At 36.9% G+C, this 21,579-nt stretch overlaps 1 protein-coding gene across 1 annotated transcript in view; it reads left to right on the forward strand.

The window, feature by feature from the left end:
- XIRP2 (xin actin binding repeat containing 2) overlaps positions 1-16,112 on the forward strand; it is a 171,436-nt gene extending 155,324 nt beyond the window's left edge. Inside the window, exons 5-9 of the mRNA XM_038421750.2 lie at positions 1,182-1,289; positions 1,613-1,685; positions 2,505-2,638; positions 3,399-12,852; positions 16,018-16,112. Of these exons, the coding sequence (XP_038277678.1) occupies positions 1,182-1,289; positions 1,613-1,685; positions 2,505-2,638; positions 3,399-12,852; positions 16,018-16,112 (9,864 nt within the window). The remainder of the gene's footprint in view (positions 1-1,181; positions 1,290-1,612; positions 1,686-2,504; positions 2,639-3,398; positions 12,853-16,017) is intronic.
- The last annotated feature ends 5,467 nt before the right edge of the window (positions 16,113-21,579 follow it).

Here is a 21,579-nt window from a genome sequence, read left to right on the forward strand (position 1 = left end):
CTCATGGCATATTTGGCTGGAAGCAGGTGCCAAGGTTGGAGATTTAGGAAGTCAGTAGCTCTCTATTCTTCAGAGTGCATATCTGCAGCCTCAGTTACACAACACAGCCTTGATTTGTATTCTCACTGAGCATTTGGGAGTTTCTTCTGAAGAAGGACTAGACACTTTTTTTCCCCCTTTAAATTGGAAGCTTAGATTCAGCAGAAACTAATGGGTGAGTCCCTCTTTTATGACGGAGTTTCCTATTTGATATAGACAAATACGTGAGTTGATTTGTCAAGCATAGATCGCAAAACATTTGAAAAACTTCTGCAAATGGATATAAATAACAGTTTGTACTTATGGAATGCTTTTTATCAGGAAGTCTCAAAGCATTTTATGAAGATTGTAAAATGGAAAGAATAATGTTTACCAGATAGGTAAATGAGGCACAGAGAAGTTAAGTGACTTGTGCTAGGCCAGAAAGCAAGTCAGTGGCAGAATCTGGGATGAAACTGAATGTAACTGTCGCCATGATAGGCATCATAGACATTTAGTTTACACAGATATAAAACTCTCTCTCAAAACGTTCAGCCCTGTACTCAGTCTATTAGACCACAATTGCTTTTCTTTTCAAATATAAAAGCAGCACATACATTATATTGGATCTTTTGTTAAGACTGAAGGCAATCTGAGTCTGAAAGTGCCTATGCAGCCTCCATTTGTACACGTACAAACGTGCAAATGCATTTACATGTGCACACATCTTTGTACACTCTCTCTTATGCAAAAACATTATAGAATGTACTGTAAGATGCCTTTGGCCTGATTCCTACTAATAAGGAGTAACTGAGCTGCTATGCAGAGTCACCTTCATTAAAGCAGGATCAGCTTCCTATGCTCTCCTGGTCATCACTTTGCATCTTATGCTTATCCATGGAACTTTAGTACCTGCCGCTCAAACTCAGACTGCAGTAATGAAATGACAACATATGTTCTATTATATAACAAGGCCTGCCTTTGGTTGTTTATAGTTCTTATCCATATGAACTACAGCAACAATGGGAACCTGCTGAAAAATATATTTTTCAAACAATACTTTTTAAGGGATAACATTAGTGAAAAGCCATCCATAGGCAAACATTAAGTTTTTCAATTTATCATTAAACTATTAATGTGTAATTACTTTTATTTGTCTTTAGGAGATGACAAGTAGTAGTCAGCTCACAGTATCAAGCTGCAGCAGAGAAGCTGAACAGAATGAAGTGACCTCCAAAGGAACTCAGTTGGAAGCCTTTCAAACAGAAGAGGTTAAGTGTATCAGTTAATAATTATGTCACCAGGCCACTGTACAGAAATGCTGATATTGGGACTGCATATTTGCTTTGCTTTTTAACTCTGTTACCACATAGTATAACAAGATCTTGATGTGCTAGTGGAAACTTCCCTGATTTTGTGGCAGGCAATCATTTTAAAATAGGTGTTTTATAAGTGTTGCTTCAATGTGTTGATTAGTTGGGTTTTCATTCAGACTTTACCTTCATAAAACATTTGTTCTGAGTGTCTCCATGCAAATAGAAAACTTAGACATATTACACTAAATCCTGCATTAAAATTAAAATTTTGTCCACAGGTTTCTTACGTTGAACAATCTACCCCTCAGACAAGCCAGGCTTCTAATTTCATTCAACATATTGATGAAACAGGTAAGAAAATCAGGAAGATTTTAAGCAGGAGAATAAAGACTAAGAAATGACAAACAGCATATACACTTATTTGCACAAAAATACCATTGTTCACAGGTGAATATGGGCCCAGTAATCCATTTCTGTTTAGCAAAACACACCCGTTGACTTTGATGGGATTTACATGTTTCAGAGTAGCAGCCGTGTTAGTCTGTATCCGCAAAAAGAAAAGGAGTACTTGTGGGACCTTAGAGATTAACAAATTTATTTGAGCATAAGCTTTCGTGAGCTACAGCTCACTTCATCGGACGCATGCAGTGGAAAATACAGTGGGGAGATTTTATATACACAGAGAACATGAAACAATGGGTGTTACCAAACACACCATAGCACTTTGTAAATGAGGTGGACTTTAAGCACATGTTAAATGATCTACTGACTTGGGGCCCATGAAGAAAAGCTATTCTCCTAACATTTGTTAAAACAAAAACCCATTTATGCAAATGTTTGTAAATAGTGAACAACAATGGGTAAAATTAGGGTTGAAATAACAGCTCTGCAAAATATGAATAATGTTCACAAAGCTGATTTTTCAGTATTCAACCAGCTCTAGTCCTGACATTAACACAAGTTACACATTGCAAAACAATAAGTGATATGTTACTCTTCAATTATTCTGTGGTTTTCTATGTCTTCATCAGAGTGATTCTCCAGTTCTGCAAGGTTGAGTGCAATTGGTTTAGTTTAATAATTTGTTTAAAAAAATAACTCACTGTTAGACTATTATAATAAAATACTAGACTTAGAAAAACCCTTTTTTTTTTTCTTTTCTTATTGCAGAAGTCAATGCAACTATGAATGCAGAAATCCCAAAGATTTCAACACAGTTTTTAAAACAACACTTTGAAAAGACAGCCAAGGAAAAAGCTCTTCTCTCAGACAGAGAGACTGCAACACCTGCAAAGCATACTAAGGTCTGTGCTTTTAATAAGGGGAATTTCTGTATATGCAGACTAGAAGTATATAGGTTAGCCAGAATGTTGAAACGTTGCCCTTTGTGCAATTGCTCAAATCTCAGCATATTCATATTTTGATCATTTAGTTGATTTTTAAAATAAATAACATTGTGGAAATGGTGGGAGAATGGGTGGGTTTGGAAACTGTTTACTCATTAAGTAAGAAGTAATGAAAATTATATTAAGTAAATCTAAAATATATTTATATTTTATGATAAACACTGTTAAAAGTAAAGCTTTTAAAAAAAATCTTTGCATGCAGCAGAGGAAAACAATGGAAAAACAATCTTCTCTCTCTCCTTTGACACATGTAAAAAAATCTTATTATTTTTCTTCAAAATTTTTGATGGACACATTGGTTCATCAGAGGTAAATGCAGAGAATATCAATTTCATCAATGAATGGAACAAATATAAACTGCTGATAAATGATACAATGTGCGTTGGTTGCAGCAGAGAAAGCAAAGCTGCAAAATCACTGTACATGTCTTTGAAATAAGTACATTACTTTCCTTATATAGGCTGTGTTAAAACAGTATGTTCCCTTTAGGCTCAATTCTACAAGGCTCTGAGCAACTCCTGGGAGGTGCTGGGTCTCTTCAGCTCCCATTGCAATCCCATTGCTCAGCATCTTGCAGGACTAAGTCCTTTGAATAGAATGAATAAAAGTTGTGGTCTCAGAAATGATTTCTTTAAAATACTAATTTTGTCCCCTAAAGATTGAAAATGAGTTCCAAGAAACTGTATGGCCTTCTGCAGTGGGCTTCTCTTCTACTGCCACTGCTTCAGCAAGTAGAGTACACGAAACTCCTGTGACACAAAAAACAGAATATGGAACTGCTGCTCTTACAGCTTACACCAACTCCCCTAAATATGGAAGCACAGAAGAGTTTCCCCCTCCTTCCCCACCAAAAATACTACAAGTGCCATCAGAAATGAAAGAGTTTTCCCAGTCCCCTGAACCGTCCACCTCTCCAGCAAAGCCCACAATCCCCAAAGATTTATATTCAAAGCAAAGAAATTTATATGAATTAAAACGTTTATACAAACATATTCACCCCGAATTAAGAAAGAATTTAGAAAAAGAATATTTTAATGAAGTTTCTGATATTGTTTCTAGTAAGGTTGAAATAGGCAGCTCTGTGTCAGGAGATGTACAGCAAACCAGATATGTCTTTGAAAACACTGGTAATAGGCCTCAGAAGTGTATGAGCCCTGAGAGAGAATACCTAGAATGGGATGAAATCCTAAAAGGAGAGGTTCAGTCTATGAGATGGGTCTTTGAGAACCAGCCTTTGGATTCAATCAAAGATGAATCTCCTGAACTGAGCAACATTAAAAGCATAGCAGATCAAGAAATCATTGCAGGTGGAGATGTAAAATATACTACCTGGATGTTTGAAACACAACCGATTGATGCCCTGGGTACACATTCTTCAAACTCCGCAGAAAATACAGACAAAATTCCAGATTTATCTAGAGGAGATGTCCGTACAGCCACGTGGATGTTTGAAACTCAGCCATTAGATTCAATGAATAAAATTCATCAAGACAATGAACAAGATGAAACTTTCATTAAAGAAATTACCGGAGGTGATGTCAAAACTGTGAGGTACATGTTTGAAACCCAGCATCTGGATAAACTTGGGCAGCTATACTCAGTGGATGAAGTTAACTTGCTGCAGCTCAAATCTGAGCTTAAAGAGATTAAAGGAGATGTGAAGAGAAGCATAAAGCATTTTGAAACTCAACCAATGTATGTTATTAAAGACATCTTAGGTCAAATATTGGAGATTAAAACTGTTCACCGAGAAGACATTGAAAAAGGAGATGTTAGAACAGCACGTTGGATGTTTGAAACGCAGCCCCTAGATAAGATTAACAAAGATTCTGTGGAAATTAAAGTTGTTCGTGGAATCTCTATGGAGGAAAGCATCAAAGGTGGTGTGTACAAGGCAAAGTGGGTGTTTGAAACACAACCTTTGGATACTATCAAGGAGGACTCAGAAGTATCTGTCACTAAGAAGGAAGCTATTCTAGGGGCTGATGTCTGTAGAAAATGCTGGATTTTTGAGACTCAACCTCTTGATACCCTAAAAGATAATGATGACCCAACTCATCTGCCACCTGAAGAAATAATAGGAGGTGATGTAAGCACTACTAAACACTTATTTGAAACACTACCAATGGATGCTTTAAAGGATAGCCCAGATATTGGTAAGCTTCAAAAGGTGGTTGCCACTGAGGAAGAAAAAGGTGATGTGAGACATCAAAAATGGATTTTTGAGACTAAACCCCTTGAACAGATTAGAGAAGAAAGAAAGGAATTTATAACAACAGTAAAACTTGAAGAAGTTGACAGAGGAGATGTGAGTAGCTGCAAACATATATTTGAATCAAGCAATTTAAGTAAATATGATGAATCACATAAAATCCATGTGGAAGGAATAAGGAGAGGAACTGTAGAGTTGAATAAAGCTCTTTTTGAAACAACTCCATTATATGCAATTCAAGATAGTCTTGGGAAATATCATGAAGTTAAAACAATTCGACAAGAAGAAGTTTTAAGAGGTGATGTAAGAAGCTGCAGATGGCTGTTTGAAACAAGGCCTGTTGACCAATTTGATGAGAGCATTAAAAAAATCCAGATTATCAAAGGAATATCTTCACAAGAAGTAGAATCAGGTGACGTGAAAACAGCTAAATGGTTGTTTGAAACTCAGCCTCTTGATTCTATTAAATATTTTAGCAATATGGAAAGTGAAGAAAGTAAAACAGAACAGACTACAGACATTATTAAAGGAGATGTAAAAATGTGTAGATGGCTGTTTGAAACTCAGCCAATGGAATCACTGTATGACAAGGTTGAGATAGTGACTGACAGTGAAGAGGTACATAAAGGAGATGTCAAAACCTGTACTTGGCTCTTTGAAACCCAGCGGCTTGATGCAATAAAAGATGAATCGGAAACAAGAGTAAAATTACACACCGTGAATCAGGAGGATATTCAAGGAAGTGATGTCCGTACAGCATGTTTCCTTTTTGAGACAGAAAATCTAGAAAATATACAAGGAGAAGAAGAAAAGGAATTCAAACGAGTAGTGGAAATTGATATCCAGCCTGGGGATGTTTCCACCATGAAATACAAATTTGAAAACCAGTCACTAGATTCCATACATTTCAGTTCAGGGGAAGTTTTGGAAAAAATTAAAACTGTAAAAAGTGAAGATATACAGAAAGGAAATGTTCTACATTGCCGATGGCTTTTTGAAAACCATTCTATTGATGCAATAAAAGAGAACCAAGAAGATGGTAGATTAGTCAGAACTGTTACAGATATACACGGTGGGAATGTAAGAAAAGGCTGCTTTATATTTGAGACATTTTCGTTAGACCAGATTAAAGATGGATCTGCAGATACCACCACCAAGAAAACTATTAGTGAAGAAATAACAAAGGGAGATGTGAAAAACTACAGAATGCTGTTTGAAACCCAGCCACTTTATGCAATTCAAGACAAAGAAGGGTATTATCATGAAGTGACAACAGTTAAGAAGGAAGAAGTGATTCATGGAGATGTACGTGGGACTAGATGGTTGTTTGAAACAAAACCTTTAGGATCTATTAATGAACCAGATAATGTGTATGTTATCAGAGCTGTCACCCAGGAAGATATTCAGAAAGGAGATGTGAGCTCTGTCAGATACAGATTTGAAACACGACCACTCGACAAAATTTCAGATGATGAAAAATTAATTGTGCCCACTATTGACAATGTCCAAGGTGGTGATGTGAAGGCCAACAAACAATTATTTGAGTCTGAAAGACTCAATAAAGGCATGTATGTAAGAACAGTAAGTGTCAGTGAAACCCAACGGGGCAATGTTAAAACTTCCACTTGGTTATTTGAAACACACACTGTAGATGAGATTAGAGGAGAAGGGTCAGAGTATAAAGAAGTCAAGACAGTCACAAAGGAAGATGTGCAAGAAGGTGATGTTCAGCATGCTGTGTGGCTTTTTGAAAACCAGCCTTTAGATTCCATTCAGGAAACAGATGAAAGTGAAATAAAAATAACCAGGGAAGAAATTCCTCAGTCAGATGTAAAGACAACAACATGGCTTTTTGAAACGACACCTTTCCATGAATTTAATGAAAATAAGGTTGAAAAGCAAGAAATTATAGGGAAAAGTATCAAAGAAACTTTAAAAGAACTTTACTCTCACAAAGTCATTGAGTATCATGGAATTATCCTTGAGGCAGATGAAATTGGAGATGTCAGAATGACAAAATATAAACTAATGAATCAAGAGACTCCTGAAATACAAAAGGAAGACATTATTAGAGGGGATCTAGGAAACATAATGATGAACCTGTTGTCCAAAAGAAGCACTACCAAAAGAGAAATTACAATAAATGAAGACGAAAAGGGCAATGTCAATTTGACCAAAGCTCAATTATTGACCAGATCAACAGATGTTCATGTTGAAAAAGAAGAGATAGTGAAAGGTGATATACAGCAAGCTATAAAAAACCTGTTTAGTCAGGATGGTTCTGTAAAAAGAGGAATTTTAATTCAGGAAAATGAGAGAGGTGATATTAACATGACACTCTATTCTCTCCTTCACAAAAGGGCTGACAATAAAATCCAGCATGGTGAAGTGATAGGTGGTGATGTGAAACATACTATTCACAACCTTCTGTCTTCCACAATGAATAATGAAATATCCCAAAGAGCTAAAATAGATGATTCAGAGAGAGGCAATGTGCAGTTTTTCACAACATGCATAGAATCCGGAGCTTTGGATTATCTGAAACTACTTCAGACAGGGTCAATTGAAACAATTACAACCAGGAAACAAGAGGAGGAGGAAGAGGAGGAGAAGAAGGAAATAATTGGTGGTGATGTAGAAGGCACAAAGCTGTTACTAAAGAAACAGAAGTTTCAGATTCAACGTACAGTTAATGAAACTGACATCATTCCTGGAGATGTGGCTAATGCAGTTAAAATTTTTATGACAGAGCCGCAAAATTCATCTTGTCATGTACATAAACAAGGTATTACAAAAGGTGATTTGAAAGCAAGTTTAAATGCCCTCAGTCAGGCCATAAATCAGACAACAGTTACAGAAAAGGAAGAAATTATAAAAGCCGACATTCTCACAATACTGAAGTCTCTTAAAGAAACAGAGAAGCCTGATGTCATCCCTGGTGATATTAAGCAGGCCATTGAGTCCCTTGAAAAAGAAATAACCACAAAAATGGAAGTTCTGAAAAAAGAGGTTGTTCGAGGTGACCTTGAGTCAACATTAAGATCTTTAAAAGAAGCTCAGCAGTCTTTCAAGCGAGTAAACACAGAAGATGTAATCAGAGGAGATATTCAGACTGGTGAACAAAACATCCTAGAAGACTCTGCAGAAAAGAAAATGGTACAGCTTCAAGTAAGTGGTCATGGAGATATAAAAAGCACCATCCAGACACAGCATATAGCCAAGCACCAAAGTAACAGGTCACATAATCTGCAACAGAATGTTAAATCTGTCCATGAACATCATGAGGAAACACATGCTGAGAATGAGACTTTCCTCAAAGAAGGTAGACAAGGTAACGGAAAGATCCATTTAGAACAAGAACAGAGCACTGAGTCAATTGATGTAGATAAAAAACATACAGAAAGTTTATCTAATTCTCAACACATGGTCATCAAAAAAGTGGATGAATCAATGGATAAAAGCAGAGTCCAGGGCAATGTAAAAAAAGAAGCAAAACATGTGACCAGCCAGTCTTCTTTCCACGGTAAAGTTAAGAGAGATGTGAGAACAGAGAAATCAGAGACATGTAGAGCTTTGAAAAGGGACAGCACCACCAGTGGTGTGCAGTCCATCGAAAAAATAGCTGAAAAGAAACAGAATCTACTTCATGAGCATAAAGACAATGAATATTCCAACCTAAGCTGTCAGAAGGAGACAACACAAAAGGCAAAAATGTCAACTGATGTTGATTGCTCCAAATCCAGAACTACACAACAACCAATTAAAATGCCAGCTAGTGGGATTTCTAAGGCCACTGGCCATTTTCTAAAGCAAGAAACAAAACAAGCTCAGCATTCTAGAGGGGTTTTTGCAGAAAATGAAATAAATGTTCAGCTGGGGCAAGCTGTAGTTTCCATGACAGCAGAACAGAATATAAACAACAAACAAGAAGTAAAAGTCACACAGGAAGTACTCAATAAATTTAAAGAAACTGAAAGGAAGCAAAAGAGAGATGTTCATCAGAAAAATAAGAAACCTGTAGGACAGTTTATAGGGAAGACTAAAGTGGAACCTGCTAAATCAGACTTCCAATTTGCAGCGAAAAATCCTCTAAATCCAGCCAAGAATGCTGTGGGGAAAGATAAGCCAGAAATAGATTCCTCATCTCCTCCACCACCATCACCTCCTCCTCCTCCACCACCACCATCAGTAGCATCATCTGAAATTGAATTTCCTCTGCCACCTCCTCCACCTCCATTAATGATGCCATCTGATAGACATATGTTTTCTTCACCTCCATCACCTATTGACAAGACCAAAACTGAGTTTGATCATTTTCCTCCTCCCCCACCACCGATAGATGACAAATCTGAAAGTGAGTTTCTGCCCCCTCTCCCTCTACCACTCCCGCTCCCGCCCCCACCCCTGGTGATTTTTCCTACTTCTCAACCAAAGCAAAAGAAAGAACATTTTCCAAAATATCCAGAACAGTCACTGCCTGAGCCACTGCAATTTAATGCTAGGGCTAAAACATCATCAGGTAAACCAGCTGGGGTTCCATCTTCAAATAAATTCCTCAAAATGCAGTCTTCTAAGGGGCTAGACATTAACAAGTCTAAAACGCCTCCAAAAATTGAACTAACTGTTCTTCAGACACACAGAGAAATGGATATTACCACAGCAGTAGGAGAAAGCAAAAATTCCACAGCTCTAGTGAACGTGGTTAGCCATGAACAGAAACAGGAGACAACTGATACAAAAACAGAAGGGATAAAAAGGCCATCATCTGTTTCAGAAGTGATTAATCCTCCACCCAAAGCTCTGCAAGAGACACCGCTGGCCAAGAAAAGAGTGGTCTTTCCTCTTAAAAGATCTCCTTCCCTTCCAGTAGAGCCAACACAAATAAAACCTAAACCTTATGTCAGAAAATTTAAAACCCCTTTAATGATTGCTGAAGAAAAATATAGACAGCAAAGGGAGGAGATGGAGAAAGTGCAAGTCAAAAGATTTTGTCATGAGACTGCCAGAACAAACTGCGAGACTTGGGGAAGTCCAGTTCAAACAGAGTCAGTAAATTGTGTACCATTTCAAAAATCAAGCAAGCAGGATCAATCTCCTTTACAAGGTTCAGTTCCCTCTGTAACGCCACAAAAAACGACACCCTCTGATTCTGACTTTCAAGTCAGTTTACAAGCAAGAGGATCTCAAGGTAAACAACTGTCTGCATCATCATTAATATCATCAGCTACTGAGCAGCTTCAAAACATTTTAGAAACCTCAGCAGAAGATCACATTAGAAAAAAAGTACTGCAAGGTTCAAAGGATCTTACAAAACATAATTTATCTTGTCAAATGGAACAAATCCATCAAGAATGTACTTTGCAGAAGGCAGAGCAGCTGAAGACTGTGGAGCAGTTGCACGTGTCCAAAAATAAAATTATCTCCCCTCATTTCAAAGTTAAAACTATCAAGCTTCCAATTGTAGATCAAAGCTTACATGAAACACACAAAGATTCTGAGACTCACAAAAAACAACAGGAAACTAATGTTCAAAATGTTGTCAAACAACAAAATCGGGAAAAACAGAGAGAAGACATAAGTACTAACACTAGGAAAAAACAAAGTGTTGCAAAAGAATATCACCAGAAGCATGTTGATGGAAAGGTGCTGAGAGAAAAACCACCTTTAGAACACATAGAGAATATGCAAGAAGTAAGCCTAAAAGATGGCAGTCAAGTGAAACAAAAATTAATTAATGAGAAAGAAACAGAAAAAGGAGAATTCAAGCACGAGAAAGTCTCAATGGCTAAAGTAGTAAATCAGGGCCAGGTATTAGTTTGTCCAAAAGAAGAAAAAGTAACAATTCCAGAAAAACAAGATCAGTTTAAGAATAAATCAACAGAGAAAATAGTCAAGCAAAAAGTAATTGATATACGTCATGACTCGCAGACTCAAATTGTTCAAAAGAATGCATGTGTTTCTGAAAATAAAGATCAAAATAAAAAGTTATCCCAGCAATATAATAATCTGCAAGAAAGCGAATGTGTCAAAGACAAGGGCATACAACTAAAACAAGTCCTTATGAAGAAGACAGATCCAAAACAAGAGATTACACAGAGCAAACCTTTATTTTCTTCTCCATCAAAAGGATCTCAGCTGAACGATGAAAAATTTGCAGTAGATATATTAGAATTCTTAAGGAAACGGGAGGAACTGCAGCAAGTTTTGTCAAGAGTGAAAGAGTTTGAAGCTGAGCCAAATAAAAATGGCATGAAAGCATTTCAGACATTTTTAAATAATATCCCAGTATGGCTTATAGACCAAGAAAGAAAGAAAAATATACTTCATATTGCAACAGAAAATAATTTAGAAAGGATGACAGAAGAGCTATCAAATATTAAAGATCAAGCAGTCAAAATACTAGCCTCATGTGAAGACATGATCCAGACAGCTATGTTGGCCACAAAAACAGTGAAATCCAGAAATAACTCTGTTAGTTCTGGAGGCTTGTCACAGAAAATATCAAAAATCAGTATTGGCTCCAACAGAAGAGATTCACATCAAATGAAAGAGGTTATAAAAGACGAATCAGTGCACCATGAAATTATACAGCAGTCCAATGGAATCAAACAGACAGAATTCAGAACTTCTTCTCAAGCATTAAAAATGCGATCGCCATCACCTACTTATATAACAATTGAATCTAAACAGACAGAATCTCCTCTGAAGGAAGCACTCTCTTCATCTTCCATCCAGAGAGAAAATATTCCTGTTCCTCCCCCACCACGCAGATCTGCAACACCAACATCTACAATTCGAAGGCCAGCCTCTTCCCCCTCTCCTCCAAGGAGCCGTTCTGAACAACTGGCCAAACTGAAAGGCACGACAGCAAAGCTATCTCAAGGAGTAACACAACACTGGTCAGTAACATCAGTTCCAGTTGTAGAAAAAAGATCAGAGATTGTTAAATCTCCTGCAACTCTTCGTAGACAAATTAAAATTGAAACACATGCTATGATGGAGCCTTTATCCTCAGCAATGATAAATGAATCTCAAGTAACTGCTGGTACAGTAAAGGACATAAAAGAAACACGTGAAGAAAATAGAAAAGCAGAGAAAAACAACAACAACATACACCAAGATCCAGTAAACATTCCAGAATGCTTAAAGCCACATACAGTAAGTTTTAAGGTCCCTAAAATTGACCAGTCAGGGCTTACTCGTAGGTTTGAAGCATCTGAGCAAATAAGACGTACAAAAAAGGAACCAGTCACAGTAGTTGAAAGAGTAGACTATGAGAGTGTAGATGAAATGGATATGTTATTAGGGAAATCAGAGGACAATCCAGGATTTGATGTGAAATCAAAGAAAAGAGTTTTTGAAAGGGGTGGAATGAATAGCAAAATAAAACAAGACAGAGACACATTTAGCAAGGATGAATTTGGACTGACATCTCTGGAGAATCAAAAGCAAAAAGATACCTTCAGAAACTCTCCTTATAGGCAGCCAAGAGACCCAGAGGAACGTATATCTTATAAACAAAAGCAATGTGCAGATAAAGAGCATTCATTTGAACCCCTGGTTTGCTTGGAAGCAAAGTGTCATACTGACCATGCTTCTGGTCTGGGTAGATTTGCCAACACAGTCACTGAATCAAGGATTGCCACCTCAACATCACAAAGTGCTGATGGTATGCAGTCAGGATTTGGCTTCAAGCATGCACCTCCAACATATGAAGATGTAATCTCAGGACACATTTTGGATATTTCTGCTGCTGATTCACCAGAAGAACTACTTAGGAATTTTCAGAAGACGTGGCAGGAAAGTGAAAGAGTGTTTAATAGTCTTGGCTACACAGTCTCAGATGCTTCTGAAGCTGAAGTGAGAAGTAGCTTCCACCAGGAATCAGCATTTATCAGTGGTAAATAAGCATGTAAAGTGTGAAGAAACCTTAACAACTTTTTTAAAAAAGTGATTCAACCTCAGTATATTGTGCAATTAATGAAAAGTATGTTTATAAATCAAAGAACAAAGTAACATAAAACTAACAAAACTTTTCCTCACTTTTGCTCTCTCTCTTTCTCTCAGCAATCTTTAATCATTTTCCCTTTCCAAACGCTTTAAGTGATGTGCTGAGTGTGTGACTAACAAATACTGATATGTTGAGTTTTAAGGACTTTCTTGCCAAGGTAAATATTGCATTTGAATTAGTACTGGAACAAAAATATGTATAGAATGCATTTCATTTCTCACAGCAGCAAATAGCTGGCATTGTGCTTTTAACTGAGATAAATACTTAAGTGACTTCTGTGTTTGCATGCAATCAAAAATAGCGATAGTGGTATAACAACCTGCATGTTTTATACGCATCTGTTCTAAGTTTGCTAAATCACAAAACTTTAATTTGAACAAAATGAATTTGTTTAGGGTAGGTTTTAATTAAATGTGTGCAAAAGTAAAAAAGTTGTTTACAAAATTTAATGTGAAAACTTTTGCCATTTCTCATTGGGCAAATTCATACTCTGAAATTTTATCTTGCATTGAAATACACAAAAATGCAAAAGTCACTTTCACACTACTGTCCATTTTTCGGAAGGAAATATCTCCTTCCTCTCTCTTCTCTAAGGGCCCTGCCACTCTCTGAGACACTTCCTTCTCCCACAGAAGCCTGGGTCCCCGTGGCTTCAGTGCTCCATCCAGGCCCGGGAAAATGAATCAAAAATGTCTTCACTGAACAGTTAATTTGGGGTCTTACTTGTATTTTAGCCCAACCGTCTTTACCATCCACACAGAAAAACCACTGACCCAAATTTGGAGCTGCTTTAAGTTAATTATATTATATTGCAGTATAGTTGCTCACACCCACGCTAGGCTAACTATGGTGCTCAGACAGGATACCTGCCCCCTGGGTTAACTGCACAATGAAGACATAGCCTTAGTAGACTCACTGTCTCTAGCTTAGGTATATATTTCTAAGGCATAGGGTATATCTGCACTTGGTGTGATTCCCAGCTCGAGGAGGCATACCCAGGCTAGCTCTGATTGATCTAGTGTTCTGAAAACAGAGTATAGCTGCAGCAGCGCGAGTGGTGGGAGGGGCAAGCCACTCTGAGTACATACCTAGCATCTTGGACCGGTCCATACTTGGGGCGGCTAACTCCTCCCACCACTCTGCTGCCATAGCTAAGCTCTATTTTTAGCCTGCTATCTCAGAGTTAGCATGGGAATGTCTCCTGAGCTGGGAATCACACAATCCAGATCCTCGTGTGGACATCCCTTAGACAGTCAGGGAACCTGTCAAAATACTGTGTGAGTTCAACCATTTGCATTTCCCTCAGGCTAACAACAGGAAACTAAATCCAGACTGTACTGCAAAGAGTGGTTTCAAATTTTCAGGGACATGAGTACAAAGATAACTTCACGATCAACTTTGATTAGTCTATTCGCTTATGGGGAAAATTTTGCATTCAGGTAATTTCTAAGCAAATTTTGAAGATTTTTAATTTCTCCTTGGATGTTTTGCACAGCTCTAGGAGACATAGGCACAGTTGTATATTCTACACTGCTATTCTGTCTTGACTTACGAATTGCTAGAAAATCAGTACTAGCAGGCAAATACTAATAATATAACAGTAGAGCGGGCCACATTCTGTGCTGGTGTAAATGGGTGCAGAACTCCATTGATAATGGAGCAGCACCATTTACATCAGCAGAGAATTTAGCCCACTATATGCTGTTTTATTTGTATTTGCCTGTTAGCATGGATTTTATAACAATTCATAAATCAAGACAAAATAGCAGTGTAGCTTTCTGCAGATTGTCTGTTATCTCTGTCTCTTGTTGTGAAAGAGTTAAAAGAACTCTCATTTCTGTGGCTTTGTAGCAGGCTGCTCTGGCCTGGCCTTGACTCGCTGTTTGGCGAGATAAGCAACTACCATGAAAAGGGCCTGGAGTTAGCAAAATTTTGTGTAAGCTTGTTATCACAAGTGAAAGTTAGGTTTAAATGCAATAATAATGGGCTTTTACTCATTGGCTGAAGAACTCTGCACGAGGGCAATGGAACCTACTGATTTGTGGAGGGGTTCGGGCACGAGGGCTGCATGCATCACCTACTCATATATATATGATGTGTAGACAATGCATAGGGTCCCCCTCTGACTAGCAGGGGGGCACCATGCTCAAGCGTAATAAACTTTGCAAAGACTGACCAGTGGTAACTCGTTTATGTGCCTCAGCCTAGACTCGAACTGTGTGTGACCTATTGGGTATAATTCGTAACAGTTTTTGTGCGTGACCTATCAGGTGTAATTCACAACACTCTTCCTGCCCCTCACCTTCCTGAAATAAACTTTCTACAGGTGCTTTGTACTTAGGAGTATAGCTAGTTTCCTGTACAATCAATTATGCTTCATAAAAGAAGGGATTTGATATAATTAGCTAATATCAGTATTGTAGCTAATTCTCTCTTGCAAATTAACTGAACAAAACACCAGCCATGAACATGAAAACTGTAAAAAGCTCAAGTAATTATATCCCCATCATATTTGCAACATATGTGCGTGTAGTTTTCAGGTTAATGCAGTAATGGAGTTCCTTGATGTACTTCTGGCATAATTAAGCAAAGCTTTCTAATCACAGTTACAAACATTCACCCTCTGAGTATATATCTCTAAATGACATTGCAGATTTAAAGAGGTGCGTTCTATATAAACATACTCAGTCCAACTTAACATTCCTTTTTATGATATCTCACTTTAAGAAACAAATGTTTATTACATACAAAGGGCCAAATTCTGCTTGGCTTCCTGAAGTGAAATCCTATTCAAATTCATGAAACTACTCACCAGAAAAAAGTAAACAGGATTTTGCTTTCAAAGTATTACAATTAGTTGAATTATAGTTTATCCCTAACATTTGTAGATTACTTATCAATTCATGGATGAACTGACAAAAATCAATCAGCTTTGCAGCTTTCAATATAAACCATTCATTTTGTGCATGGACTGATAAAGTGACATCTTTTAGAAATAAATTCTAACACATGGCTGAGGACCGATATATGACCTTTATAAAATATTATTTCTAGAAACTGCAACTTCAGGACAAGGAAACATGCATACTTTGTCAAAAGAAAGTTTATCCAATGGAATGTCTAGTTGTCAACAAGCAAATCTTTCATAAATCATGTTTCCGATGTCATCACTGCGGCAGTAAGTTAAGGTAAGGAGGAACTACCAATTCTTTCATAGAAAATCTGCTTTTGAGGTCCAAGAACCGCTGTAACTGGCAACCCTGTTCCTATCAATGCTAACCAGCATTGAGAGCTTTGGATTAGAAGTCAAGAGAGCTGGAAGCTCTTCCAGGCAAGGATTATAGATCTAATCCTGTACTTCTAATCTCAATAGGAATTTTTCCCTTTACCTCATTGGGAGCAGGATCCAGGCCTAAGTAAACATGCACACGAATAAATCCTGTTATCCCAGAAAAGGGCTGAGATGTGCTAATAGAGAAGTGAAGAGAAGCTTGGATAGTACTGCATGTTTTCCACCTGTTCTGTAGGAAAATAAAGAGGACTTCAGTGGTTGTCATATACACTAGCAACTGTCATGAACTTTAAAAAAAGCATACACGTAAAGTGCTAGAGATCATTCCTCTTAGCAGCCTATACTTTCATTAAGTTTAGTCCATTTACTGTGAAGTGTTTCTACAGCTGTAGGAAATAATCATCTATGTATATATTTTAATTATTATTTTTATGATATAAAAGTGAGATTCTTGCTACCAAAAATTTTAGATTTTATAGGAATTTACAATACATAAAGTTTCAGATACTAAAGATCCTTTTTTGGTGAGACCCATATATTAAAATTAAAAATAAATGTTATTTTTTCTTTGCTAAAATATACATAAAGATATCTATAGATACTGTAATTTTTGACTACTTATCAGGTCAACTAAAGTTGAATATTCTTGGTGTATTTATTCTTGGTAGATATGTAGATGCTATCAAACAACTTTTCTTCCATTTGACAGCTTGGGAAATTATGCATCTCTTCATGGACAAGCATACTGTAAACCCCATTTTAAGCAACTTTTCAAGTCTAAAGGAAATTATGATGAAGGTTTTGGACACAAGCAACACAAAGAATTATGGAGTTCCAAAGACCAAACAAGCTCAGTTGGCAATGTTCATGCCGAAGAGGTAAATCCAAATAATGAGACAACTATCAAATCTAAGCTTAATACAGAAATTGAACCAGACTTGTATTCAGATATTCAATATGTGCATTCTGAAACTCTGGATGACAATTTGAAAAGATCTACAGAAAGAGGCAAATTAAAAATTACATGGCCTCCTTCTACAGATCATGTGATACCCAAAAAAACATTTTCTGTTGAAGAAGAGGTTAAAATGAATAAGCCAAAGTGGCCCCCAGAAGGTTTTGCACAAGAAGCCTCCAGAACATACACAAATATACCTCTGGGCAATAAAAATGAAACTCAGCTAGAAAATACCAATAGTGATCTCAGAGAGAAAGGAGAACAAAAGAAAGATGACATTATTGACTCACAACAAAATCAACAGTCATCTTTTAGTTCTATGTCTGAGAGGGAAGAAGTTATAAATTTCAATGAAGCAAAGATAACTGAAGTAGGCAATAAGGAAATAGATGAAAAAAATGAGAATGTGGAAGATAAGATGAGTGAAACAGAACGATCAGAGAATAGAGAGGTTAGCGGAAAGGATGTTAATGAACATAATGTGGTTATGCAGAGTGCTGAGAAGAAGCAAGATGAAAAAAATAATGAATCTGGTGGTGTAGAAATATTACAGGTTAATAACATTGATAAGGAGACAGTACTAGATAATCATAAAGAGTTTAATATGAGTAATAATAATAATAATTATACAACTTTTTCACACTTGAACATTTATAGACAGGAAACCTCTCTCTCAGTTATACCTAATCCAGGAACAAAATTAAGCCATGCAAATTGCACCATGTTTGAATATGCTTTTAAAAAGCTAGAAAATCAACCAAGAAATGCAGAACTACTTGGTATACCTGAATTTCAAGAGATTTCAATCTCTTCTAGAGATTTTGTAAATATTGCACTTGAGAAACAAAACTCCAAAGATAAAGTTATCTCATATAGTCTTGTTCAAATTAATACAGATGCCACTTGTCAAAAATCTTGTACCAGCAATGTATTAGCTTTAATAGATGCCACTAATACAACATTCCCTTTTGATACCAAGTTGCTAAGCGTTGGGGAAGAATCAAAAAATGACAATAGCTTAAATACTACTTTATGTGATAATGTGAAAACACCTTCCTTTCCTGAAAAAGATGACATGTTTTTAGACATTGGTCTGTTAGATTCTGTAGACATAACTAAAAATGCTTCCAGTCCATATTCAAAAGAACATGGAAATTCTGATATGGAACTACATGATATCAAGATCTCTCAAGAAGGTGAAATAACAGAAGCGTCAGCAAATGGCACAAGCACAAGTTCAGATTTACTGAGCTCAAGATATATAGCTGTTCCATCATCTCAAGGAGATAAAGTCAAGTCTGATTATCTCACTGTAGAAGAGCAAATCAAAATAAATAGATGTTATGATGATTATGAATAAAACAAATGATCATCTAAAATTGTCACTCACAAAGTATGTGGTAAAATATTATTTATGTCTACAATTAGTGGGTTAGACATTTCTGTAATCCAGCTATTCTATAGCACTTCTAAAGGAACTTCATATACAGATATTATATATGTATGTTTATTTGTATTATATATCACCAATTATTCATATTTTATTTTTGCTTAAATTATCTTTCAGTCAATGGAGAGGCAAAAATATGATGAGAGATTTTTTCAGTTCAGGATGCAAATGATTTGTATTTCTACAATTCTTTATGCTGCAGGCAATATTTTAAAATATGACTTTCCTGCTGATCGATGCATTAATTCCAATACTGTTCTTTATCATTTGTAATGAACTAAGAAGCAATGCACCTGGTGTGCAGAAGAATAAGGAAAAATATTTCTACAATTTTTTTTCATGCATTGTTATTTCTATAAGTAAATAAGCTGTTTCTCCATGATAAATTATGTAAATTTTTCTTGTTAGCTTTTATTAGAAAAGTATTTTTCTAGCAACATCATGAAATACTTGGTTTGAAATGGAATAATAATAAAACAGGGGCTACAACCAATGGGCAAATAATAATGGATATTATATAGTTTTGCTGTCTCCCTGAAATTATCGTGTCTCTTTGGAGCACTGAGATGTTTACTGTGCATTATGTTGCATGACAGCAAAAAATAAGGTGTGTAAAAATGTAGAAGAAATGGCATGAAGAAGAACATCACATGTAGAATTGGGACAATATTCAAGATGCAGGAAAACAGGAGTAAAACAGAGGTTATTTTACTAATTTTTTTCAAAAATAATTTTAGATAAACCAGCTTCTTAATTTTAGATTTAAAACTGTACAATCTTATTCAGATTTAGCACTTTTTATCCTTAATACTTTTATGGCATAGTATGTTTTTGCTATCTTAATATTATTCTAGCTTGCATGAAATAGCAACACATCATATAACTGTTGACAATGCATAATAAAAAAGCACTTTATAAAATCTATCTTTTGAATATTTTTACATCTACTTTTTCTAAAACAATTGTGAAATATTCAGACTGTAATCATTTTAGTTTAGGAGGATATTTGTCACAGTGAATGTGGAAAAATCTCTATGTAGGGAAACCAAAACACAGTGTTCAAATCTATCCATTTCTGCAAGTTCTGATCCACACATTCTCCTCTGCTATGCAACAGTGGGGATCACTTGGAGTAATTTACAAGTAGAACAGGTCGCCAGTTTCCTGCAATAATTACAAATGTTTAAGCAGCAGCACTGGATATCTCTAGGAGTACAGCACATTGCCCAAATGTAGGGCTGTGATTGTGTGTAGGTTGGAGAAGTCTCCCATACAAAGTTGTATACCATATGTCTTTCACTACCACAGAATATGCTCATGAAATGTAAGAAATCCTTTTCAAGTGTAATTAGTTTGCTGCACGAAAGGCAGATACTATGGTGATAGGTGTCCTTATCAGAACTTTGAGGATAGAAGTAGCCTATGGACCATGCTGAAGGACCAAACCACTGATAGGGAAGTATAGGCAACACAGTAAGGAAACAAGCTGTACATCTGAGGCAAAATCCTGGTTCCATTCAAGTCAATGGAAAAACTCCCATTGACTTCAATGGAGCCTGGATTTCCTGCGGAGGTGGGAAGCATGGAACTGCCGTGGACACCCTGTGATTTAGAAGATGGCTTTGGACATTACAGAATCTCAGCCTCCAAGGATTTTAGGTCATATCTACTGCCTCTTCAACGGGCAGCTCAGTGCACATAATTGACAGGATGATGTGGTGTCTTTTCACAGCTCTTTCCAAGTAAATTTTCACCTTCCAGATGTTTTTGCATGGGAGGGAATACCATGCAGTTTGTTTATTCCTCCTATTCCCAAAATCTTCTTAATACACTTTTACTACTTGTGGGCCATCTCCCGAGTTTCTAACTCAATTTCTACTCAGGCAAACTCTTGTAGAGTCAATTTTATTAAAGTTTGCCTGAGAAAAAACTGAATAAGGAACTCAGGATTTAGCCATGTCAAATTTTCAAAAGCCTTTAGAAGAATATTTTGAAATTCTGTTGTGATTATGGCAAACTATAAAAAATAGAATATTTGTAAATTTGTCTTCCTCAAAACTAATGATTTTGTACAAACAAGTTAAATACACTTTCCTGAACGGTCCCCTGTCTCAGTGAGGTAGAAAATGTTTGATCAGACCAACAGGGAAAAGACAACCCCTGGAGTCCTGAGTGGAGGGGTGGAATTAGAGGGTCAAGTTCAGTTGTTTTGGGCCCTACTCTTCCCCTATCCAGAATGCACGTTGAGATGGTGCCTCGGTGAGAAGTGGAGCAAGGGAAGAGAAGAGAGATTCTACCTCTCCCTTCTGCTATTGCCTGGTCTCTGGTGGACAAGGGCGAGTTTATTCTCTTGTGCTTTTCCCTCTCGAGCCTTGCAGTATGGGACGCCCTCAGAGTAAGTAGCAGCCATTCTGCTGCATTTGCTGCTCTGCCCTCCCTGCCCTATAATGGCAGCATAGTGTGAACTATGATGCTGTGGGTCTGTGTGGTCACTAGTTTTTGGGATCAGGAAAGAATTTCTCCCCCACAGACATGAGGTGTTTTTGGGTTTTTCCACCTCTCTTGCAGCATCCCGGAGGCCTGGTTTAAGGTTAATAAGGTATAAGAACAGTGTTTAAAAATTGTAAGTTTAGAAGTGGAGTTCAAAATTTAGTCACCACTTGCAGCTGGTGTCCTGTGTAGGTGAGAGGCTCTCAGAGGATGGCTCCCAGAAGTAAACATGACTGAGAGACCCAGGAAATATCCTGGGGACCATGGAGCAAGAAGGGGAGACCGTTAGTATTCATAGATTAAGGTTTCTTTCATGAATACCCACATTATACTTTGCAGTGGGAAAATGAGTATATTCAGAGGTGAGTGGAATCCTAGTTAGTCTGAAGAGGACACCCCTGAATATTGTTATGAGGCCGTTTAACA

This window comes from Dermochelys coriacea, chromosome 11 (assembly GCF_009764565.3).
Source record: "Dermochelys coriacea isolate rDerCor1 chromosome 11, rDerCor1.pri.v4, whole genome shotgun sequence".
In the NCBI taxonomy this organism is placed as follows: domain Eukaryota; kingdom Metazoa; phylum Chordata; order Testudines; family Dermochelyidae; genus Dermochelys; species Dermochelys coriacea.